The sequence below is a fragment of the Sander vitreus genome, chromosome 6 (assembly GCF_031162955.1).
Source record: "Sander vitreus isolate 19-12246 chromosome 6, sanVit1, whole genome shotgun sequence".
Taxonomy (NCBI): domain Eukaryota; kingdom Metazoa; phylum Chordata; class Actinopteri; order Perciformes; family Percidae; genus Sander; species Sander vitreus.
In genome coordinates, this window is record NC_135860.1 from 13,049,637 (window position 1) to 13,072,705 (window position 23,069).

Here is a 23,069-nt window from a genome sequence, read left to right on the forward strand (position 1 = left end):
AGAAAACTTGCACCATGGTCACTGCTCTGCTGCTGCACAGAAAATAAGGCAAAAGACGGGAGGATTTTATTAGTTTTTGTAGTAGTATTATGTAGGTCATGCATTTAAAGATGAAAAGAACATGTTCGATATTATTTATTACAAAGAGTTTACATCTAATGACATCTAGTCATTAGATGTATAATCATTCTATCAGAGCTGCAATAGCCACATTGAAAAAAACATAATGTTGTGTTCAGATTTTGTTTAATGCTGATTTGATATCCTCATCCTTTTTTTTGTTTTGTTGCAATTTTATAAGTTTTAGAGCTGAAACAATGAGTAAATTAATCAATTGGTTGAACGGCAGAAAAATTGCCTAGCAAATATTTTTATAATTGATTAATTAAGTAATTTATCAAGCAAAAGTACCAAACATTGGAACATAGTTCCAGTATCTCAGTTGTTGGGATTTACTGCTTTTCTTTGGCTTTTGTAAAAATAAATTGGAAATCTTTGAGTTTTGAACTGTCAATTTAAAAAACAAACAGTTTGGAGACGTCACCTCGGTCTTTAGGAAATTGTAATTGACATTTTTCACAATTTTCTGACATTTTATAGACCAAATGATTAATCGAGAAAGTAATCTGAAGATTAATTGATAATGGTTGTTAGTTGTAGCCCTAGTACATTTTCATGTTTGTCTAAATGTTGGATTTTTGAATTTGCTTTTGTTGTCCTGTTTGCAGAGGGTGCCCATGGAAAAGAGAGTGAACTGCTCTCACTGGACCACCCTGTGTAAATAAAGATTAAATGAATGAGATTGAATTTTCACTATTAATCAACTAATCGTTTGATCTATAAAATGTCAGAAAATAGTGAAGACTGCCCCTTTCCACTTTTCTGATGCACAAGATGAGGTCTTTGTCCAAAACCTCACAATCTTATCTTCTCTAATATAATATCTACAATATGAAGACAAAATAAAGCAGTGAATCCCTACAATTGACAATCTGGAACAGGGGAGTTTTTATTATTTTTTATTTTTTGACATGCTAGCAGCATTGCTCAGTGTCAGTCTGTCAGACTGAAATATCAACACCTATTGGATAGATTGCCAAAAACTTTTGTGCAGACATTTATGATCTTTAGGAGTTAATCATAGTGACTTTGGTGGTCCTCTAACTTTTTCTCTAGTGCTACCATTACCTTGACATGATTGGCTTTTAGTGAAATATTGTAATAACTTCTGGATGGATTGCCATGAAATTTGCTCCACACAATTATATCCCCCTCAGGATGAATTGTAATCACTTTGGTGATCCCCTGACTTTTCATCAAGCACCATCATTAGGTCGAAATTATAATTTGTCAAATACTTTGATTTATGACCACATATCTGCAAACCTAATGACATTTTGTGCTATGTTAGCATGCACCCTAAACTAAAATGGTGAACATGGTAAACAATATACCTGCTTAAAATCAGAGTGTTAGCATTATGATTGTGATCATGTTAGCATGCTTGTATTAGCATTTACATAGCTCAAAGCACCACTGTACCTAGAGCCTCACTGAGCTGCTAGCAGGGTTGTAGACTCTTGTTGCAGATTCATTACAGAATTAAGAATTAATTATATTATTATTGACTAATCAACCCATCAAATCTACATTCTACACTACAGATGATTTCTTTTAATATTTTAGAACCATATTGAAATGATGTTAATACAGATTAGAGTAATTATAAGTGACAGTGTTACAGGCTAAAGACAGAATGACTCCAGAGCGAGTTGTACTGCATCTATAGCCTGAATAAGAGGAGCAAGAGGGGGAGGCAGAGAGGACCAACCTGACATTGTTACCATAGCAACATTGAATTCCAAAGTCTGGATCAGCATAGAGCGAGGGGGGGAAAGAGGGGCAGGCAAGAGATAGAGGGAGAAAGAGGCAGGGAGAGCAAAGCAGAGAGAGGGCAGAGAAGAGAAAGAAAAGAGATGGGAAAAAGTCAGAAATGAGGGGGAATATTTCAAATCACTAGCATGAGTGTTGACTGAGAAACCCAGACAGACACACAGACTGAACAGTGAGCTAATGCTCTATCAATGACACAGATGCTCTTCTCCCCCCCCCCCCCCACACACACACACACACACACACATACATACATTACTGAGAAAAGAATGACCGCTCCGTCTGCGTCTTTTCTTGATGAATCAAGGAAAAAATATGAGGATACGATAGCAGCCCGCATTATTAAACAAACATTATTTAGAAGACATAATGCAGTGCAGTCAAGTCTTTTAATATTTGATGATGCAATATGGCACCGTGATCAAAATAGGTTACATCCTGTTTGCATTGTGAGACCCAAAACAGAGCTGCCTCAGAGACAGAAGGAGAGATGGTGTGTGCCTTTTTTTATTTGTGTGCACATTTCCTCTCCAGTGCATCTGAGGATGGGTCTCATCCATTCTTATTGAATCCCAGTAATGTTCTCCTCATCTCTTTAGATAGTTAGACAGTTAGCCTCGTATCTCGGCGTTCAGGCACCTTATTATGTAAACTGTCAAATGACACTACCACACAGTGTGGCTTATTTATACATTTTGGGTTCATATTTGCAAGCAAACAAGTGAATGTTTATGTTGTTTGTTTGTGTGTGTGTGTGTGTGTGTGTGTGTGTGTGTGTGTCTCTCTGTATGTAATATGACCTTCCAACCCTGTCAACATACTGCCTCTCCCTGAGGAATATACCAGAAAGGATTACACTATCTGCAAGGCCTAAAAATGCAGTATCTACTATGTGTGTGTGTGTGTGTGTGTGTGTGTGTGTGTGTGTGTGTGTGTGTGTGTGTGTGTGTGTGTGTGTGTGTGTGTGTGTGTGTGTGTGTGTGTGTGTGTGTGTGTGTGTGGTCTTTGACTCCAGTATTTAATGAATGACCTTAACAGTAACCTACTAAGTTATTCCCCTTAGCGAAAACTCCCCTGTGTAGGAGATCATAATTGTCATTTAATTATCTGTAATTTCTATTTTCCATCAATAATTAAGAAAGGGGGGAACGAGGGGAGTGAGAGCAAGTGAGCGTGAAAGAACAAGAGGGCAAGAAAAAAGAAAGAGTGAGAGTTAAACTAAATGGGTTAGATCAAGGGACTGTACAAAATTATTAGGGGGGGAGAGGAGGTCATAAAGAGGGGAAGGGTATTTTTTATGTTGGCTCAAGATAAGATAGCTTTTTTTCTTATCTTAAATACATACTTTATTTCAGCCTTCTTTTGCAAATATAGGTAATGGTTACATCAAAGAGGCCTTATACAGTAGGTGCACCATATGCAGAGGACAACTGTTCTGTCTCTGTATCAGGGTTTTATAAATGTAAACATTGGTGGCACACATTAAATGTTGCTTAAAAATATTAAGGTTTGAATTGGGGTAAATGGTGATCCTCATCTCTACTTGAAGCTAGCTGCTCGAGGCTACATTAGCCGCTACTAGCATAACACACTCGGATCTCAGACCAAACAGTCAGCAGTCAAGTTGCTTTGTGTGTAATGAGGCGCCATGTTAAAACTATCCATCATGAGTATTTCTTACAAAGTGAAACATAAGGTTCAGACCCCCTCAACAACTTAAAGAATTTTTGTATAGTCCCCAATGGCAACAGATTCGGCTGACTAGTAAAAAGTTTAGGGTAATTCCAGATTTAGAATATGGGTGGATTTAAAAATACATGTTTGCCTTTTCCATAATTCTGAGCTTCCCAGAGCTGATGTACAGTGATGGTTTTATATGCATGTTTGCAACACTCCGGACTCAGGGCTAGCCAGAGGTCAATTAGCTGCAGTAGGATGAACTGCAGCAGCAAAGGCCAAGGGCTTAGCTTTGGGAGCTAGCTGCTACAAGGACCATTATGTCACCAGGCCCTCACTTGTCAGAAAACTTGATGTAATCAGATCTACCTGCGTGACTCATTTCCAGCATGACAGAATACGTTGTATAAAATATAAGCACACCCAATGAGTTGTGGCTCTAATAATGCAGCCATAAATCACACAGGAGATTTGAATTTTGTAGCAGCTGCTCCATTAGCTATTCATTGCATAAATCAACTACCAAACTGCTTGTTGAATAAATGATGACATCTGTGATATGTTTTTCCTCACACGTGAAAGGCAATAATCGTATGTGGGCATGCAAGAGTGTTTTCAGTGTAGACAAACAACACCGATTCAAAAGCGAGTTACACTACATTGACTGTTGCATGTCCAGGAGAGAAAATATAGCTGAAATCAGGGATGTAGTTAGTGAAAATGACATAAGCTAGTACTGATTGCTTGACCAAGAGAGAAAAAATGCACTAGGCCTACTTATGATGACAGATCTAAAAATACATACAGTGTATTCTATTCTGAGTGCTTGATGCAAACATGCCTAAACATTCAGAGCAGTGACTCTTGGTAGCTCTCTCCTTAATCATGAGAAAAAGCTACACACCTGAGCTCATTGCTGAGATCCCACAGCTGGCTAACACACACACACACACACACACACACACACACACACACACACACACACACACACACACACACACACACACACACACACACACACACACACACACACACACATGCATGCCAGCGTAGATACACACGCAGGTGCACAGGAATCAAACCCTTGGCACAAAGCACATATGCAGCCTCAACCCCACAACTGTCGAAATTATGACAATAAAATCATAAAATAGGTCATCTTTAAAAAGCACTTCAAAGTGTAGCAGAATTGCCATTCAGCCCATGTGTAAGGTCCACCAAGATCCTCAGACTGCATGTGACCAAGTCTCTGCCTGTCTGAACAGAACAGCCTGAGGAGGCAGTGACAGTAACACCTTGGTCTAAGAGGCTCCCAAAATAAAGTGTCTCTGGATGACCTGACGCTCATGAACCCATGAACATAAACACATGTGCACGTGCAACCATGCACATGCATAAATACGTCCCTGTTCACTGAGTAAAGTGACAGCAGATCTAGCTAAAGCTTTTTAAATTCATGGTTTTTATACAGAAAGAAGTGTGTTAACTTATTATCCCTCCATATAAAGAAGTGTGTTAATGTATTATCCCTCCATATAAGTGCAGCAAAGGTGAAAGAAATTAAGCAGTAAAATAACTGAATATTTGCAGATATTAAAGCTACTCAAAAAAGAAAGTAGCCCTTAATATAGACAGCATGGCTTTAAATTAACGATTAATTTAGTCCGTAAGATGTCATAAAATTTAGAAAAATACCCATCACAATTTAACTGAGCCCAAAGTGCACCTCAAAATTGCTTCTAACGGTCCAAAATCCAAACATTTAATTTACAATGATATAAAACTGAGAAAACAGCTAATTCTAATAATAGAAAAAGGCATTTTTTAACAAATGATTGAATAATATGAATGAATGAATGTTGGTGTGAACAACAAACAAAACAAACAAACACAAAACATATTTTGATATTTTGAGGAAATACACAAACTTGCTTTCTTTATGAGAAAAGATGAGAAAATGTGTTAAGAAGATAATGCGTTAATTAGGTAGGTTTTATTACCTTTACGAGGAACTTGGCTAGCTGTTTCCCATCCTTTCGAGTCTTTATGCTAAGCTAAGCTAATTGACTCCAGGCTCAAGTTTATTATTTAGCAATCAAGGTCCACTTACTAGCTTTTACAATGGACTTCATTCCCATCTCATGGTCTTCATTAGTAAATAGAGTTTATAACAAATGACATCTGAGCAAGCTCCTTCTGCTGAGGAAAAGCTCCAGAAAAAAACTAGAAAGTGGATCAAAATTATTAAATTAACTTTCTGCCAGTCAACTAACTGATTAATTAAGCAATGTTTTCAGGTATTTACAGGTATGACATTTATTCATTAGTTAAATATTAAAGTGCTACACACAACCTTCTCTATATTTATTTGGCATCCTTGAAATTGTATAAATGCTAATGAAGATGTCTGACAAACTTATTTTTTCTAAATACTATATATACAGTGTATACACACACCTGCAGCCTGTTGCAATGAGCGAAGATGCTTTAGTCACAGGTCCCATGTTGTGTATCTCCAGTGCAGTGAGCATGCTCGGCTGTCAGACATGCTAACACTGTGTCTGCTGTATGTTTACACTGCATGCCACTCCACAGACAGGTTGCCTACAATAAATCACTGACACGATACAGTTCAATCACAGGCTCTTTCAACCCTGCTCTCAGAGGCTGCTCTAACTTCAGTGAATCATTTAAAATCACCAAAGCTGGAGGTTAATTGATGCATGGGTCACAGCCATTGAGACAGGAGTCAATTAGAAAGCTTCGGATAAAAGCCTTTGCTCACTGGAATTATAAGCAATGTTGTGTACTGAATCAGCAAATACAGGAAGCCTGTGTTAAATTTGCATTCCTTTGCACACCAAGTACAATCATATGTTCAGATTTACCTAATTTACCAAGTACAGTAAATATGCAGGAGTTTGTTTTACTGACATTGGTGCAAAGATTAGAAGTTAAATGTTTATGTGATTGAACAGTTGTGTTTTGATCATTAGATGAGACCCTGAGATTATATTTAAATTGAGGTATCTGAGTCTGTTCCTCTTGTACAAAGCAGAGTTTCCTCCTGAGCTCCCTGAAGAGAGGAAGGAACATTGTAGACCATCAAGAAAAATTGCAGCAAAGGCATTGATCCTCTGAACGATATAGCTACATGACAGATGTGATGATCATTGCAGAATTGCTTCTCCTCAGAGAGACAAAAAACAGAGAGTAAGAAGAAGATGAACGGCTAACGGCCAACCAGCTATGAAAGAAGAGAGAAATAGTGAGGCAAAACAAGCGGAAACATTCAGAAGTTAAAGACATCCTTTCCGATTGTTCGGGACCGCTAGTGCATTAGATGATTATGATTTGGCCGGCGCTAAAAAACAACTAGAGCCTGCGTGGGCTATGCACCGGTATTGACTGCAATGAGTCACCTTACAGCGTAAACAGCAGATCCTAGAGGCGGCTGAGGGGTTTTGAAAGTTATCCAAAAATCTACAGAGACAATCATCAAGGCCACAAACACATACCACACATAGTACAGACAGTGTTTACCACGTGGGAGGCGAAGGGGCTGAGGAGGCGTGACCAGACCAACGGATGGCGGGACCATCCACCGCTCAGTAAAAAAGATTCGCTGATCATTGATGTAGAGGCAGGCACTCAACAGCAGCACTATGACGCAAAAAATGACAGTTTCTTGTCACTGTTTGGAACATAATTGATGTATCGCTATACATAAGTTAGCTGAACATGCCCTTTAAGGAGCAACAATGTGTAAGCATAAACTTAAAATTTATACTGTTATGAAAAGTCATAATCCTCCAGTGATCTTGAAAACTAGAGTTTAAATTATTTATATACTCCATGTTGTATGATGCGTCTTCTGAGTTGTACAGAAAGAATGGTGATTAATTATTTGTGCAATTAAGTTTCCCATCTACAATTATCTATTTACAAATTGCATCTAATTATAATGAAATACACAAAAACTACTTTTTAACTATTGATTACCACCCACATATTGACACCAGCACTTTAGGGGTAAGTGATGTAAATATCAAAAGTTCAACTTTATCCCTGTGACACTGCCCACATCAAGTGAGAGCTACACAAGTTGGATCTGCATTAGGCTACAGCCGTAAAGGAGCAGGTGCTGCTGATGGACACTGCTGTAAAAAGGAAAGGCCAGTCCCCATGCTCAAGAGATGCAGCACCTAAATCAAAAGCTCAGCTCACAGGGGAAAAGCTTGTGCTGTAACTGCAAACGACCACATTTGGTTATTTCACATCAGATGATGATAATCATTCAGAGTTGTACCTGTCATGGGCTGCAGCCCCAGTGAAGACAAGTATACCTCACTACCTTGTTTGTGACTCCTGAATGCTGCAGTGCACACTCCTATAGCATCTCCAATTCAGAAGATTTCATTCCACATTTAGCCCAGATGTGATCTGAGCTGTGATGAAACATATGAATGGTTGATAATGTGCCAGATGTTTGTTGCCCTTTATCTCTGGATCTGCCAGAACACAGAGCACAGGTTGACCAGCGAGAGGAGACAGTGGGCTAAAAAGAAAATTAATCTCGTAACGCATCAGATAACATGATGTGGCCCAGGTCCAACACGAAGCTAAGATGTTGGCCCTGCACTGCGAGGAGTCCAGCAGCAGAGTGGCAGAAGCTGTGAAGAGCACTGATTAGGCACATACAAGCTCGGAGCTACGGGGCTGAACGCGTGCAAAGCTCAAGTATAGTGATGCGGACTGCGGTGCATTCATTAATAGAGTAAGCTACACACATCACCCAGCCTGCATAGGCTACACGGTGGAAAATGGACGCCTAGCATCAAGCGGCCGGTACAGAGAAAACTCAGTGACTGGGACACAAATCACACAATAAGACACACATCCACATCCACAGAAATCACTCCTGATTCTGCGACCATTTCAGCACATAGGCTACAGCAGATATTTTAGTCTCCACACCTGCGGTGAGGATGCAGGGAGGGCTTCAAACGAGCTATTTATAAGGGTTTAATTTGCATAATAGACGTTGCCGTCGCTAATTATAGGCCCACGGAAATAGGTGGGGTAATATAATTCAGCATTTAATCAGAAAAGTGGCAGAAGTCTGAGAATTATTTTCATTATTTTTTTCCTGTAAATTCCGTAGTCTTCACTGTCAGTAGTGGGCTAAGTTGAAGGCAACGTGAAACAAATCAATGTGGCGTGTAAATTACACTGAATGAGCTGTGATCCATTAAGCTGCAAAGTAAAAACAACAGTGATACAGTGTAATTATCATCATCAAAAGAAGCTTGTAGAGGTCTTACCTGCAGGCTTTTTTATTTCAGATATTCGCAGCGCGTCGCACTCCTAAAGAGAAGGAGATGGAGGGAAAAAAAGAAGATAGGGGGTGGACGGTGGATGGGTTGAATAACGGGTCTATCGAGGCAAAAAAATAAATAAATACAAAGGGGATGATTAGAGTTGATGAAAATAGGAAGCACGCGAGGGACTGGGTTCCTGATTAAATTTAAATCAGCCAGTGATGGAAAAGGGTTGAACATGCATAAAAAAGGCTAATACAAAACACGTCACTGAACACGAATTTGTCTACAGTGGATGTGGCCGCTGCTTGTGTGTACTCGGGGAGAATGCGTCGCCCCCCTCCCTGAACGAGCGCTCGCCTGCCTGCCTGTCTGCTCCTCTGTCTTTTTCTCCCACACCGAGCCCGACGCGAGCAACTTGTCGCATCCCACCAAAACTCCTCAATGATGTGAATGACGGATAATGTCAGAATCGACACAAGATGAAATCTACCACAATATGTTGCGCTACAACATCACGGCGAAGGTTTAACCCCCGTCATCTCCCCTCCCTCTCTCTCTCTCTTCTCTCTCATATTGAAGGAATTGGTCTGGATGTGCTTATTGGAGCGTGTACCGCGCGCGCAGGGCTGTGCGTTTGTAAGTAGACTACTAGCCATGACCAGGTTACATACGTATGTGTGCGTGTGTCTGTGTGCGTTATTGATGTCGATATATATATATTTTGCTGGAGAGCGACTCGATGGAGCGCCAGTGGGACACTTTTCCCTCTGTGGTGGTGATGATGATGATGATGATGATGATAATGATGGGGGCCGTGCTGGTAGTCCTGAGAAATGCAGCACGAGCGCAGCCCTGCAGAGAGAGAGAGAGAGAGAGAGATGTTAAATTATGGAGTCAAATATCTACAGGTCAATATGTGTCTCAATGTGGACAGGAATTCAGCAGGAGCCATATAATAATTGTGATGATTGACTATCATTGCCATAATTATTTAGTCTTCAGTGATGAAGGATCTGCTGTTTGTAATATAAACTCAATTATGTCATGCACAGATCTATAAACATGGAGCCAGAGGCGGAAGCTGCTGCTCGCACACAGCAGTTAGGAAGCACAAACCTGAGCGGACAATGACCTTCAATAGCTTTAAAATGGCTTTTCTGCCCAGTTCATCCCTCTCTCTCTCTCTCTCTCTCTCTCTCTCTCTCTCTCTCTCTCTCTGTCTCTCTCTCTCTCTCTCTCTCTCTCTCTCTATGTGTGTGTGTGTGTGTGTGTGTGTGTGTGTGTGTGTGTGTGAGAGAGAGAGAGAGAGAGAGAGAGAGAGAGAGAGAGAGAGAGAGAGAGAGAGAGAGAGAGACAGAGCTGAAGAGAGCTAATACAGAGTGACAGGTCTTTCATGCAGTGATGGTGATGGTAAAAAGAGAGATCCACTCAACCCACAGTGCCGCACACATAGGGTCAAACACACACATACACGGACAAACAAAAAAAACACACACACACACACACACACACACACACACACACACACACAGTAAAAAAAGCACATTATTACAAAAAAGGTAGCCACACAACAACCACAATTTAGTCTCAATTTCTCAATTGTTTACCCCAGCAGTCAGCCTTCACTCATCAGGAGAGATGCTCACACACACACACACACACACACACACACACACACACACACACACACACACACACACACACACACACACACACACACACACACGTACTATCTTTGTGGGGACCTGTTATTGACATAATGCATTCCCTAGCCCCTTACCCTAACCTTAACCATCACAACTAAATGCCTAACCTTAACCCTTACCCTCACCCTAACCATAACCTAATTCTAACCCTAATCCTATAACCAAGTCTTAACCCTCAAACAGCCCTTTAAAGTTGTGGGGTCCAGCATTTCGGCCCCACAAAGCTGTCCGGACCCCACAAGTATACTGTATTCCCGGTTTTTGGACCCCACAAATATAGTTAAACAAGAACCCACACACACACACACACACACACACACACACACACACACACACACACACATTCCTGGAAGTCAGACAGCAGAGTGCTCACGCTTTTTAGTTTTATTGACCTGTGGATGTTTGATATTTGACCTTCTAATGTAAGACCTCTCACTCTAATTGTCTTTCTCTTGCACACAGTGACACACATTATCATTTACTATTTTGCATATATTTCAGATAGGAATGATAGTTTTCTGAAATATTTCAGATTGTATTTAGTCTCTCTTACATTTTTTTTTAAAACAAGAGACTGGCTCTGGCTGTTGCTCTAAATGTATTATTAGTTCACCTACATACTGCACATGGCTCATTCCCTCACTCAACTCTCTTTTTGACCTTGACCAAAAACAGGTAGCCTACTTCTTTTTAATTTTATAATAAGACATTTATGTAAAATAGACCATATTTTAGAGACAACTGTTTAAGTTTTACTTTCCTGTTGAAGTAAAGTTGCTTTATATTACAATTCATTCTAATATCTGTAATGCTATTTATTTAGTCTCAGGCTGGTTATGATAAACAATTACAAACCTTCATGCATACACAACCACATATGCCAATAAATGCAGTCATTCAGTCAGTCACGCACAAATGCATACACACACATACAACACTGATCAATTGTTGCCCTCAGGCTGTAGTGGCTTGCAGTGACTGAGGAGGGAGCCTGGTTAACACCCAGTGGTTCACCGCAGTGCAGTGTGTATTCATTTACAATAGTTCTCTCCATCACAGAGACCAGCCACAGAAACACTCTTAATGTATCATATTATTATAAGTGCATGCTGTTCAGTTCTAACCAAACCCTTTCATCGCAAAAATGAAAGATGTAAATTCAGAAGCAGATAACCAGAGAGGTTGAACAGGGTGAAATTAACCCATGTTGAAAATTTTATTCATGTTTAGAAGAAAGTGAGTGACTATGTCAACACTTTCAAAAACAGTGATCTTAATCATAACTGCTATTGAATTATGAAACTCAAGATTATACAGCATCAGTTCCATTGAAGCATTGAAAAGCATTTGTTTTACCCATTTCTTTTTCTTTACAAAGATGGTCATGTGCAAGAAGTCCAGGCTTTATGCAGAAGCAAACACAGCTACACCCTTTTATGTAATCATGTAGAGGCAAAGAAAAAACCTGGGGGTAGTACAGAGGGAAACACAAAGAGGTACACAGATGAAAAAGAAAATAAGAGGCACCGAATGATTATCAGATGGTTCTACGAATAAAAATGGAAATTAGTGATGCAAAGGGAGAAACAGAACAGCTGTCCACTGTCACAAAGGTCATGATGGGAGTTAGCAGTAGTCTGAAGGTTGGAGAGGAGAGGGGATTTTAACAGGAAGGTTTAGAAAGGGAAATACTTTACTACTAACAGCTACTGCTGAGGTGCCCTTGAGCAAGGCACTTAACCTTCTAACTGTAAAAAGCAGAGCCAACAGCAGAAGGCTGCAGTTACACTGGGCTTTACCTCAACATGAATTTGTCTGACTGCATAAACAAAAAGCAGGGCGGTTTTAAGGAGCCACATGCTTGCTCAACAAAACCCTTCATAAAGGTGAAAATACGATGATATTGTCATGATCTCACTTCCTATTCTCCCCCGTAAATCTGTGAGATAAGATCACATCTTCTGTGGGACATCAGTGTGTTTCCCTCTCTCCAGCATCACAGTGATAATGAAAACCAGCCATTACACAATGACACAGTGGTTTAATTCTCATTACAGAGATATATCATATCGACATATCCATGATGTGCCTTAAAAACAAATAAAATAAACTATTCTAAATTAAAATACGACTGTTTTAGATACACAGGTCCTGCTCGTCTATTTAAGATTACTACTCTGCATCTTTGCGATACTGCACAGTATTTAAAGAGCAACTTGATCTGAGCATCAAAGCTCTAAAGCATCTGAAAATATTTTACTTAGTACAACAACAAAAAACACAATATAACTGTTTCAAGTGCAAAGCAAAGTAGGCTAAAATGTCCTACAATGTCTTATAAGTGCCAACCCATTTGGGATCATCCGAAAATTCCAATACCTGACGAAAATTCCAATACCTGAATAATCAATTAATCCATCAACAAAAATGATTCTGCACTATTTTGATAATAGATTCATGATTTTGTAATTTTCCAAGCAAAATGTCAAACACTGGCCAGAGGATTTTGTCATGTAATGGTAGAAAACTTTTGGTTTTGGACTGTTGGTCAAATAAAAAAAAAAAGAAGCTATTTAAATACATCACCTTGAGTTGTGGGACATTATATTTAGCATTTTTCACTATTTTCTGACATTTCATAGACAATAAATAGAAGAAAAAAAATCAACAGATTTACCGATAAGGAAAATAATCATTAGTTGCATTGCATTAGTTACAAGAGAGTTCAAAACATATTTTCTCTACTCATCATCCTTTGGCATGATGCATGGTCACAAATCGCCACTGAAAATATTGAAATAAAGCAGCGGCCACTACTTTGTCTATATAATATGGACCTGTGTTTCACAAACAGTGGTATTTTCCTTTGAGCAGTATAAGTGCAAATGTAATTAATACTTTCGTCATGTAAGTTTTCAAGATATATAACCAGCATTAAAGCTTTAAAAAAAAATACTTCTAACCAGTCTTTAAAGCATAAATCTAGTGTAGCTCAATATGGCATGTCACGTTGCTCCTGACATTCACCAAAACCGCTTCAGTCCAACTCTGTGCAGCACTATCAACTGACACAGTGCAGGTCAGTGAGGAAGGAAATGTGCATGAATAAGTGTGAGCTGGGCCTCTGATCTGATCCAGGGTCAGTGAAGAACAGTGGCCAGTAGAGGGCAGCAGACCGCTGTATCAGTGTCGGATGGTTCCTCATTCAAACTAGCGTGCGCTGTATCTGCATCCAGCGGGTGAGTTGTTGGTTGTAGTGCGCCTGTTGCAGAGGCTTCATCCAAAGCAGAATGAGTCAGACATGTTCTTGATGTGACTTGTGCCAAAGCTTCATTCATTATTTACAACAGTTATATATTAGAAGTCCTCATGTGCAATTTTATGTACAAGAAGTTTAGAAATGTGTATCTTAAACAATTATGTAAAACAAAGTAGATTTCTCCTTCTCACATCATCCACTTCTGTCTGTATTTTTTTACAAAGATTAACAACATTCACATACAGTGTTCTCATTTCAGAGTTACTCTATTGTTAAACTAATGCTTTTGTTATTAATAATATTAATAATACTACTTTGACATTGTGCGTTAAGAAACTGGATTGATGATGTAAGAAATTCAGAGAAGACAATAATATATTTTACCACATTTACCTTTCGGTATAATAGTACGTAATCCATGTATTTTTATGAATTACGTATGTATAAAACTATGTGCATCCTCAGTCTTTGTGATCAGTGTTTTGCATTGTACATTTCCTAGTGCATACAAATTTCCTGCAGCACTGCAGCATCTTCGTATATTACCGCATCCCCTCGCTCTCCCTGCCTCACTCTCCCTCCCCTATATCTCCTCTGTCACTCAACCTAACCTCTAAAGTCTTTCTAGGAACCCCTTTTTTGTCTCTTTCCATCATGACAAAATTACAAAATTCAACTTTTTTTTCCCACTCATCTCCTGTCTTAATTTTTGTCTGTCCGTCACAGTTTCTGTCAATCTCCACAATCCTGTAAAATCCTTCCTTTCAATCTCCAACACTTCTTTGTCCTTGGTTCATATTGTTCCAAAGCTACATTTCATTATGTTTGATCACCTCTCCCTTCACTTCATCGTACATGATCTGTGCTCCAAGCTCAGCATTTACTCTTATCCACATCTAATAGTACAGTATATGTGATTATGAGGAGTCTGTGTCTCTCCAACTCTTCCCAATGCTCCCTCTTCCTAACAGGGTGAGGCGCTCATGTGCATGTGTGTGTGATAGTGAGGGGGAGGTACAGGCGATGGAGGCATGGCCATGGGAAGAGCCTGGCCTTGGGGATGTGAGGAGTGCGACCTGGTGAGGGTGTGTGTGGAGGGGTAGCCAATAGACTGTGGGGGAATTTGGTAACTCCCTGCGGAAGAAGACCCAGAAGGCGGGCCACCCTGGCCTTGGAGACTGCTTTTGGGCGGCGCTGGGGGTGCCTGGTTGAGCTGAATGGAGATGTCGCTGGAAGCATTGGAGGTGCTGCGGCCTCGCTTCGGTGGAGGCCAGGAGGATTCTGGGTGGAGGAACTGACCGCTGTAGTCGCTGCCCTCGGACAGGCGGGGGCGGTAGAGTGCAGGGTGGGGGCGGAACATCTCTTCCTCCGCGTAGCGCTTCATAAACAAATAGACTGACATCACCCCAGCCCCCTGAGACAGTGGGTGAGAAGAGGAAGCAGGAAATGATGAGGGGGTAATAAGATGCAACAGGGAGACAGACACAAAACAATTCAAAGAAATATTAACAAGTGATGGCTGGGGGAATTAGATTAAAAGTGACTAATAGGCAAGAAGTGTAAAAGGGAATGTACAAAGTAGAGAGGTGAAAGTATGTGCTTTTGATTTGGAAAGATGAGGGTACGCTTTAAGTTTAAGCGAACGAGACAGATAGGCAAAAGAAGGAGACAAGAGTGTGGAGAACAGGGGAGAAAGGAAAGGAGAGAGGAGATGAGTGTCCACTGCATCACATTAAGAGCAGTGCTGCTGATGATGGGAAAGAGACAGGAGGGGCAGAAAGAGCAGGGAGGGGAGATGGGAAGATGAGCAGAAGATTCACATGAAACCTCACCACGCATGACATGAACACACACACACACGGAGCTCAGATTGACCTCTTTGAGTAAGAAGGAAGAGGCAGCGAAGGCGAAGGACCAGCCATAGTGGTAGTTGAAGAACTGCTCGGGCTCTCTGGGCCGGTTCATCACCTCATCATTAATACTGGAGATGTAGAGCACCAAGCCCACCACCAGACTGAGGCCTGCACACAGCACATTAACAATGACAGTGAGTCAGAGAGAGAGAAAGAGAGTCAGATACAAGAGAGAGAGAGGAGGTCATTATATGGCAATCCAGACAGCTGCACCAGTGGGGAACATGAGGGTTTAAGAGACACAGAGAGAGAGAGAGAGAGAGAGAGAGAGAGAGAGAGATGGGATGTGGAGTGACCACACCAAGCAATTAGCCTCCAAAATTCTAACATTAATAAAGAGATGGGAGAGAGACCAGAATGAGTGTATATCATAATTAAGATAAAGAGATAAAGATTAATGACCTGCAGAGATGAAAAAACTTTAAACTGAAATTTTTCCCCCGTAGAAGCAAAAGCAAGATGCCCTTTTGTGTGTGTGTGTGTGTGTGTGTGTGTGTTGGGAAGGACTCTATGAGCGTCTTGGCTTCCTTTCTCTCCTGCAACAACCCTGTATCATGTAAAATTACATTTCACTACTAATTTATTTATTTATTTTGCCAAAATTCATTTTTAGAGAAACAGAGTTTCTGCCTAGATTATGTTTGGCATGATGTTGATGATGTATGTAGTGGTACATTTTTAGTGTGTGGTTGTGGCAACATAAGTACTTTGGTTAAGGTTAGACTGTGGTTACGGGTAATTGTTAATAAAGACCTTGTGCTTCAAACGACTGCTGACTTTATCAATATTTAACCATCATCTTTCACGAACCTTAACTACTACTATCCTTTGAGTGCCCAAATATAACCCTGAAAAAGTTGAATAATGCTTTAGTTGCTATGAGTGGATGTTGTATTGTAGGATGTTATGAAATCCTGCATGATTGCAGGATAAAATTTGGAAATGTCAGCGAGCGTTTTGCATGAACATTGGGTCAAAAAACCTTCATTATAACATGTTATCATGATGGGGATTAACATCATAATTCAGGTGGTATACTATTCTCTTCAACATATTTGCAGTTTCTAATTAGTACCATATTAAAGTGCCCATATTATGAAAAAAACTAGGGCTGTCAATCGATTAAAAAATGTAATCTAATTAATTACATACTCTGTGATTAATTCATCGAAATTAATCGCATACATAATTAACGGTGCCAGAACCGATACTTTTTAAGAAAGTAAAAAAAGAAAAGAAAAAAAAAAGGGTACTAAACAACAGTTGGTGACATTAAAGAACGGCTTGTTTATTGCTAAGGCCATATGGTCAAAATTAAATGATTTAATAATAATGTATAACAATAACAATAACTTATTTCACTAGTAAATTGCTGTTGAACGACAAAAACAACAACCAGATAGGAAAAGGACATTTACAATAACTTCAAATGCACCATGAGGCTGTAGTTTACCAATTTCATTGAACGCACCGTCTGTGTTGTTTCTCCGACGGCAGCTGCAGATTGTTACATCCCAGTGTTGAATCCTCTACAGTAAAACACAGTCAAACTTTACACCGTTTAGCGTTAGCTGTCAGCATTTTAACCATGTTTAATCCAGCTACTAGCTAGCGGTAGGCTAACGTTAGCTGCTGTTTAGTATAGTGTTAACTGGCGTCACGTGCAGCGGGGTTTGTGTTTCCTGTAACGTCTGTTTCAGAGCATCAGAGAGAAGCGCAGACATATCAGTGGCACCAGATTTTCGTCTGTATGCAAACGTCAATATGGAATGGATTAATCTGCGTTAATTTTTTTAACACGTTATTTTTTCTCAGATTCATTAATCGAAATTAACACGTTATTTTGACAGCCCTAAAAAAAACACTTTTTCTGGGATTTGGGATGTTATTTTGTGTCTCTGGTGCTTCCACACGCATACAAACTTTGAAAAAAAATCCATCCATGCTGTTTTGAGTGAGATACAGTTTCTGAATGTGTCCTGCCTTCAGTCTCCAGGTGAGCTGTTCATCGACACGGCTTGTGACATCACAAGCCGAAATGAGCTGGCTAACTGCAACCGTTAGCTCGTAGCATTAGCGTTAGTGTTAGCATGCTAACACTAATGCTAACGCTAGCATGCTACCTCATTCTCAATAGCAAAGCACTGCTACAACACACACAAGTTCACCATAATCTACAAAAGAACTACTTACATGATGTTAGAAGTCTCCCAGCTAATCCTGCCTTGTAACTGACCGAAGTTGGAGAAACAGCCTTTCTTTTACCATCTATGGAGCTAGCTAGCTGACATGATCTACATCTGAGCTACTGCGGTTGTGCGAGTGCAATCAAAGATAGTACAGAAGAAGAAGAAGAAATGAGGTCTCACTCTGTAGCTAAAACAGAGACCAGGTGAAAAGAGGATCTGCAGCAGTGAGAGAGAGCTGTGCAGTACAACAAAAATATGGTGTTTTTTGAAAATTAAACCATGTAAACCTATTCTGGTACAACCTTAAAATACAATTATGAACCTGAAAATGAGCATAATATGGGCACTTTAATGTAATTTCTAGGAGACAGGGCTCCCTGCAGATCAACATTTAAACTAAACAATGGTCTTTCCTTTACTTATCCCAAGAGACAAAGTACTTTAATTGAATGTAATGTCATATTCTAATTACTGACTGAGCTTGTGCATTTATAACATGGTTGTTCCTGAAAATCACAATCAAGTTATGTTTCAAAAAAAGAGCGACAAACATTGAAAAGAGGTAAAAATGTGAAAGTGGCTTGACACAGTTTTTAAGACCATTTAGTAAGAAGTTACATGCGTGTGTGTTACAGGACTTGTCGAGTACAATCATCATAAGGAAAACCAGAATGGGCTTTCAATAACCCTTTTTACCCAGAAGCAACAGATACAAAATTAAAACCCCTTCCTCCGAGAACACTCACATGCTCTCCACTCTGCTTCAGAAATGTTAAATTCATGAGATACAACATATGGCCAACATCGAAGAATCAATATTCAAAGAAAGCTGCATGCTGTAAGCAGCAAATATGAGTATTTTTAGCTTTCACTGCAAAATTCAAATGTACCACCGGGCTGTCGTGCAGTAATGTCCTTCGCTATAAACAGTTAAGAGGTTGTGTTGTCAATTTAAAGTAGAAAAGCACAGAAAATGCAGAAACCATGCTGCTGTCAATCCTGCAGAGGAAGTACATCTTTATCAGCAAAACAATTAAAGATTAACAGAATAAACAAGATTAAGATAAACAAGCATGTGCATGTGCACACTAAGAGCAGATGAAGTAAAAGAAAGGGTGTGCATGTGTGTGAAACAAAAGGAAGAAGAAATAGAGGTACATTTTGTGTCTACAAGTACACATGCATATGAAAGATGTCTGTGGGGTACGAGAGCAATTAAACCATACTTGAACAGCTGTGGCTCCATGCTCTGAATTCTGTAATATTAACCAGAACACAACCGACCCAAAACACAATATTTACCAGACCGCGTTGTCAGTGATGCCAGCCGAATAGGCTCATATCACTCAGTATATCACAAACATCACCACATCTACAGTGACTCAGATACTGAAAGAATATACTCTGAATGAAGCAGTGAGTAGGAAATGAGATACAGTAAAGCAAAGAAAACTGAGAGGCTGGGTGAACAAGAGAAGGGGGGGAGGCGGAGGGAAGAGGGATGATTAGGGAAGGCAGTGTTTAGAGAGAGGGGCTTAGTGCAGCAGAATACCTAACCGCTGAAAAGCATTTTGATACACGTACCCATTATTATCACCCTATTATCAAAATACCTCATGAAGTGAAACACTGCAACACTTCCAGCACAGGCTATAAACATTACATTACCCATGTTACATAACACCTATTATTTTGCTACATTCTTTATCAAGTACGCAATGGCAAAGTCAGTAGCTACCGTGGCGGCCCCCGTTTGATGCTCCTCTCTGCAGCGCTGCTTCCTTCTCAAACATGTCAAGTGAAACAGCCTTCAGAGAACATGAGCTCAAATTTGTCTTTACACCACACACAGAGGACAAGAAGTAGGAACATTACAGCCACCTGATGTTCAAGAAGGACTACACTAATGCAGAAGCTGAAAGACCTGCTCGTGATACTGTGGGAATTTTGCATGTATTTTCAGAAGTTTCACAATCCCTAGACGTAGTCCCAAATTCATAATTTCACACATAAAGCCTGTTTAGTTTCAAAGTAATGCAAGTCAGAAGAGCAGGAAACTCTCCCCCTGCGGTCACTAAAACTAATCTAGTCACCTTTTCTGATGACAACCTACATACCTGCATCATACACTAAAAATAGAGCCGTGATGGAGTGTCTCCATGTGTGACCACAGGACACACCAGGCTGCTGTAATCAATCACAGAGCGAAGGTGTGGTGACAGTGGGACTTGAGTAATAGCTCCCACCTGAGAGGATGAAGAAGATGCCAGACACAAAGGCCAGGATGGTGCGCTGAGGCCGGATGTGTCCGATGTTACTGATGACAAAGGCCGTGAAGACAAAGAGCAGTGACACCATCGGGAAGGGCGTGGCCGTCCGCACCATCTCTATAGGGAGGAGAGGTCACTGTATTAAGCAAAGCTGATGTAATTTGTCCTTAAACTGCTGGGAATGGTGAATGATAATGTCTCTGAAGAAAAGTGAAAAGTTTTTGCTGCCACACTTTGCTAGGAAGTTACAACAAAACATAGCGACATGGTTGTAAACCTATAAGATTACAGAGAAACATCACAGAATTTCAGCTTTTTGTTTATTATTTTATCAATATGCTCTTTGAATATTTATTCCATTCCAAACCAGCAATTAGAAAATGATGCTGGCGATGAACAAATGACAACTCTTGATGTTAAAATGTTAACTTTTAGGATTTTTTTTTCTATCAGTAGAATCCATTTGGAATATTTCCAAATGGATTCTACTGTTAGATAAATTGAGAACTTTAAGATAGCAAAACTCTTTCTTGTTTTCTGGATCAAATAACACTTTTAGAATGTTCCTGTTCTATTTCAAATTAAGTTTACTTTAACTTTTTTGTAAATCCCTTAAAACACATCTTTGTTCATGAGGATGATCTGGTTTCTAAATAAAATAAATCTTAAATCTTATTTTGTCCAACCAACAGTCCAAAACCCAAATATTTAGTTTACAGTGATATAAAGTAGCACATCTTCACAGTTGAGAAGCTGCAACAAAAGAATTTGGGCTGTTTTTCTTTTATCAAAATAGTAATATTATCTTCTGTCGACCCACTAATAGTTGCAGTTCTAAAATTATGTTAAAATTTCAGTACCCACGATTAATCAGCAGGGGGACTCTGCAGTTCCTCTCATACAGCAGATAATGTGTAATGTCACTGGGCTGTTGTATGTTTAACTCACTGAGGATATTTGCAGTGTTTTCAGTGGTGATCTCGATATCGGGTTCAGTGAAGTACTCAGACGCAACACATCTCCCGTTCTCTGCTCCTGAGAGGAAACACATATACACAAAAAGGAAAATGTTGGGGTTTGCTTTTAGGATCAACGTCAGTGATGCATGAGGAAACAAAACAAAACCACAAAAAAGCATGTGGGTCTCTGCAGTCCTGCTTACAGGTAACGATCATGTTTTGTGACAGCTATGATTTTGGAGGCCAGAAGCTCGCTTTCTCTCTTTTCTCCCTTCACTGCTCTCTCACTCTGCTGCTTTTTTTTTCAGTGTGTTTGTCGCTGTGATGATTTGGACATATGCACACACATGGTGTGTGCGTGTGTGTGTTTGTGTGTGTGTGTGTGTGTGTGTGTGTGTGTGTGTGTGTGTGTGTGTGTGTGCGTGCACACCTATCTGTCTTCTACAGTCATATTTTCATTTTTGAATGTGAATATTCAAACATGTTGTTGTATCTTCCTACCGGCCACAAAGCAAACTCTCCAGAGGCCTGAATGCAGCGCCATCTTCACCTCCATGCTCTGGTTCTGCTGCAGGATGATGCCCTCCACCATGATCAGCCAGTAGTCTGTGGACACGGCCACCCCCACCAGCAGCAGCCCGCAGGCTCCGAACACTGTGGACAGGATGGTCAACGCACGGCTACTGCACGAACTCATCTGGAGGGCGGAACGAAGGAGGGAAGGGTGTTAGAGAAGAGGAGGAATGACACGTCACAACTGCGGAGACACAAATGTAGGTACATTTGGACAGGGTCATGGAGGGAGGTCATGAGGAACAGGGGGAAACACTGAATGTGACGTGATCACATCCAAACTGTATTGCTGCTATTGGCTATCTTCCTGTCTTGCCTTGTTATTCGTAAAGATGAGTTAGTGACACATCCAGTGGCAACCAATCCTGATAAAGGTTAGAGAGAAGTTATCGCAACAGAGAATGACTTTATGTGAACCACTGAACTTAGGCAAGGCCTAAGAGATAAATAGTAAAAACACACACACACACACTCAGATCAGGAGAGCTTTTGTGTGACTCACACATGGTCTTTCTGTGACTTAGTTCCGGTTGACGGGGAAAGACTTCACTGCAAATCCTTTGAGCACACTGTCTGTATGCATTTGTGAGGTTCTGTGCATGTGTGTGTGTGTGTGTGTGTGTGTGTGTGTGTGATTGTTCAGCCACTAGTCTTTGCTTAATTTGGGCTGCTGTGTAGTATCATCAGCTTAACAACTAATGGAGAACAAATGCATGTGGAAAACACAAAGCGGGCTGGTGTTTACTGTAAACACCCTCATTTTGTCGAGTTATTAAGCACATTGTGCGTTACACTGGGAGGATCATTACTGTAATGCAGCTGATCTCATATCTTCATTTTTAAGAGGTTAGCTTCACTCTTGTTTGATTATTTTCGGACGTGTTTGGGTGTCTCTCTTGTTCAAATTTACAGATTTTATTCCATATATGGTAGATACATTGGATTTTTTTCAATTTATCCAGGTTTATACCTGGTGGTCATTGTATTAGGCACTACTAGCTATACTATGGGACCACCTTTAGTTCTTTCAGCAGGAGCTTGGCCCATGATGGTGGCATCTCTCAGTGCCTGCATGTATGCTGTATCACATTGCATCTCACAGGCTGTGCAGGCCATTAAAGTACACTTATGTGACTTTGAATGAAATGTGACACTGTAATAACAGGCTGGAAGAGACCAATTATGAGCACAAAGCAATGCACCTGCTCTGCAACGAGGTATAAATCATTACACATACTGTGCTGTTTGCAGCCTGAACTGTGTACAAGAGGCAGATGGAGCTTTTACACCAAATATCTGACCCTTA

General features: G+C 40.2%; 1 protein-coding gene across 2 annotated transcripts; it reads right to left on the bottom strand.

The window, feature by feature from the left end:
- Positions 1–14,553: 14,553 nt before the first annotated feature.
- cacng7b (calcium channel, voltage-dependent, gamma subunit 7b) lies at positions 14,554–21,887 on the bottom strand. Of its 2 annotated transcripts, XM_078252726.1 has the most exons (6): positions 21,692–21,887; positions 21,180–21,266; positions 20,208–20,348; positions 15,735–15,880; positions 15,042–15,273; positions 14,554–14,882 (listed from the first exon to the last, which is right to left on the bottom strand). In XM_078252726.1, exons 1-6 carry the CDS (start codon positions 21,885–21,887, stop codon positions 14,824–14,826), a joined length of 861 nt encoding a protein of 286 aa, XP_078108852.1. In that variant the 3' UTR covers positions 14,554–14,823. The 2 variants fall into 2 exon arrangements, with proteins under 2 accessions (XP_078108852.1, XP_078108851.1); XM_078252725.1 differs by having other exon boundaries at positions 14,554–15,273.
- Positions 21,888–23,069: the final 1,182 nt, after the last annotated feature.

Coding starts and splice junctions, on each gene's coding strand:
- cacng7b (XM_078252725.1), bottom strand. CDS start 21,887: ATGAGTTCGTGCAGTAGCCGTGCGTTGACCATCCTGTCCACAGTGTTC. Junction 21,267..21,691: donor GAGAGTTTGCTTTGTGGCCG/GTAGGAAGATAC, acceptor GTTTCCTCTCAG/GAGCAGAGAACGGGAGATGT. Junction 15,274..15,734: donor CTTCCTTCTTACTCAAAGAG/GTCAATCTGAGC, acceptor CCACTGTCTCAG/GGGGCTGGGGTGATGTCAGT.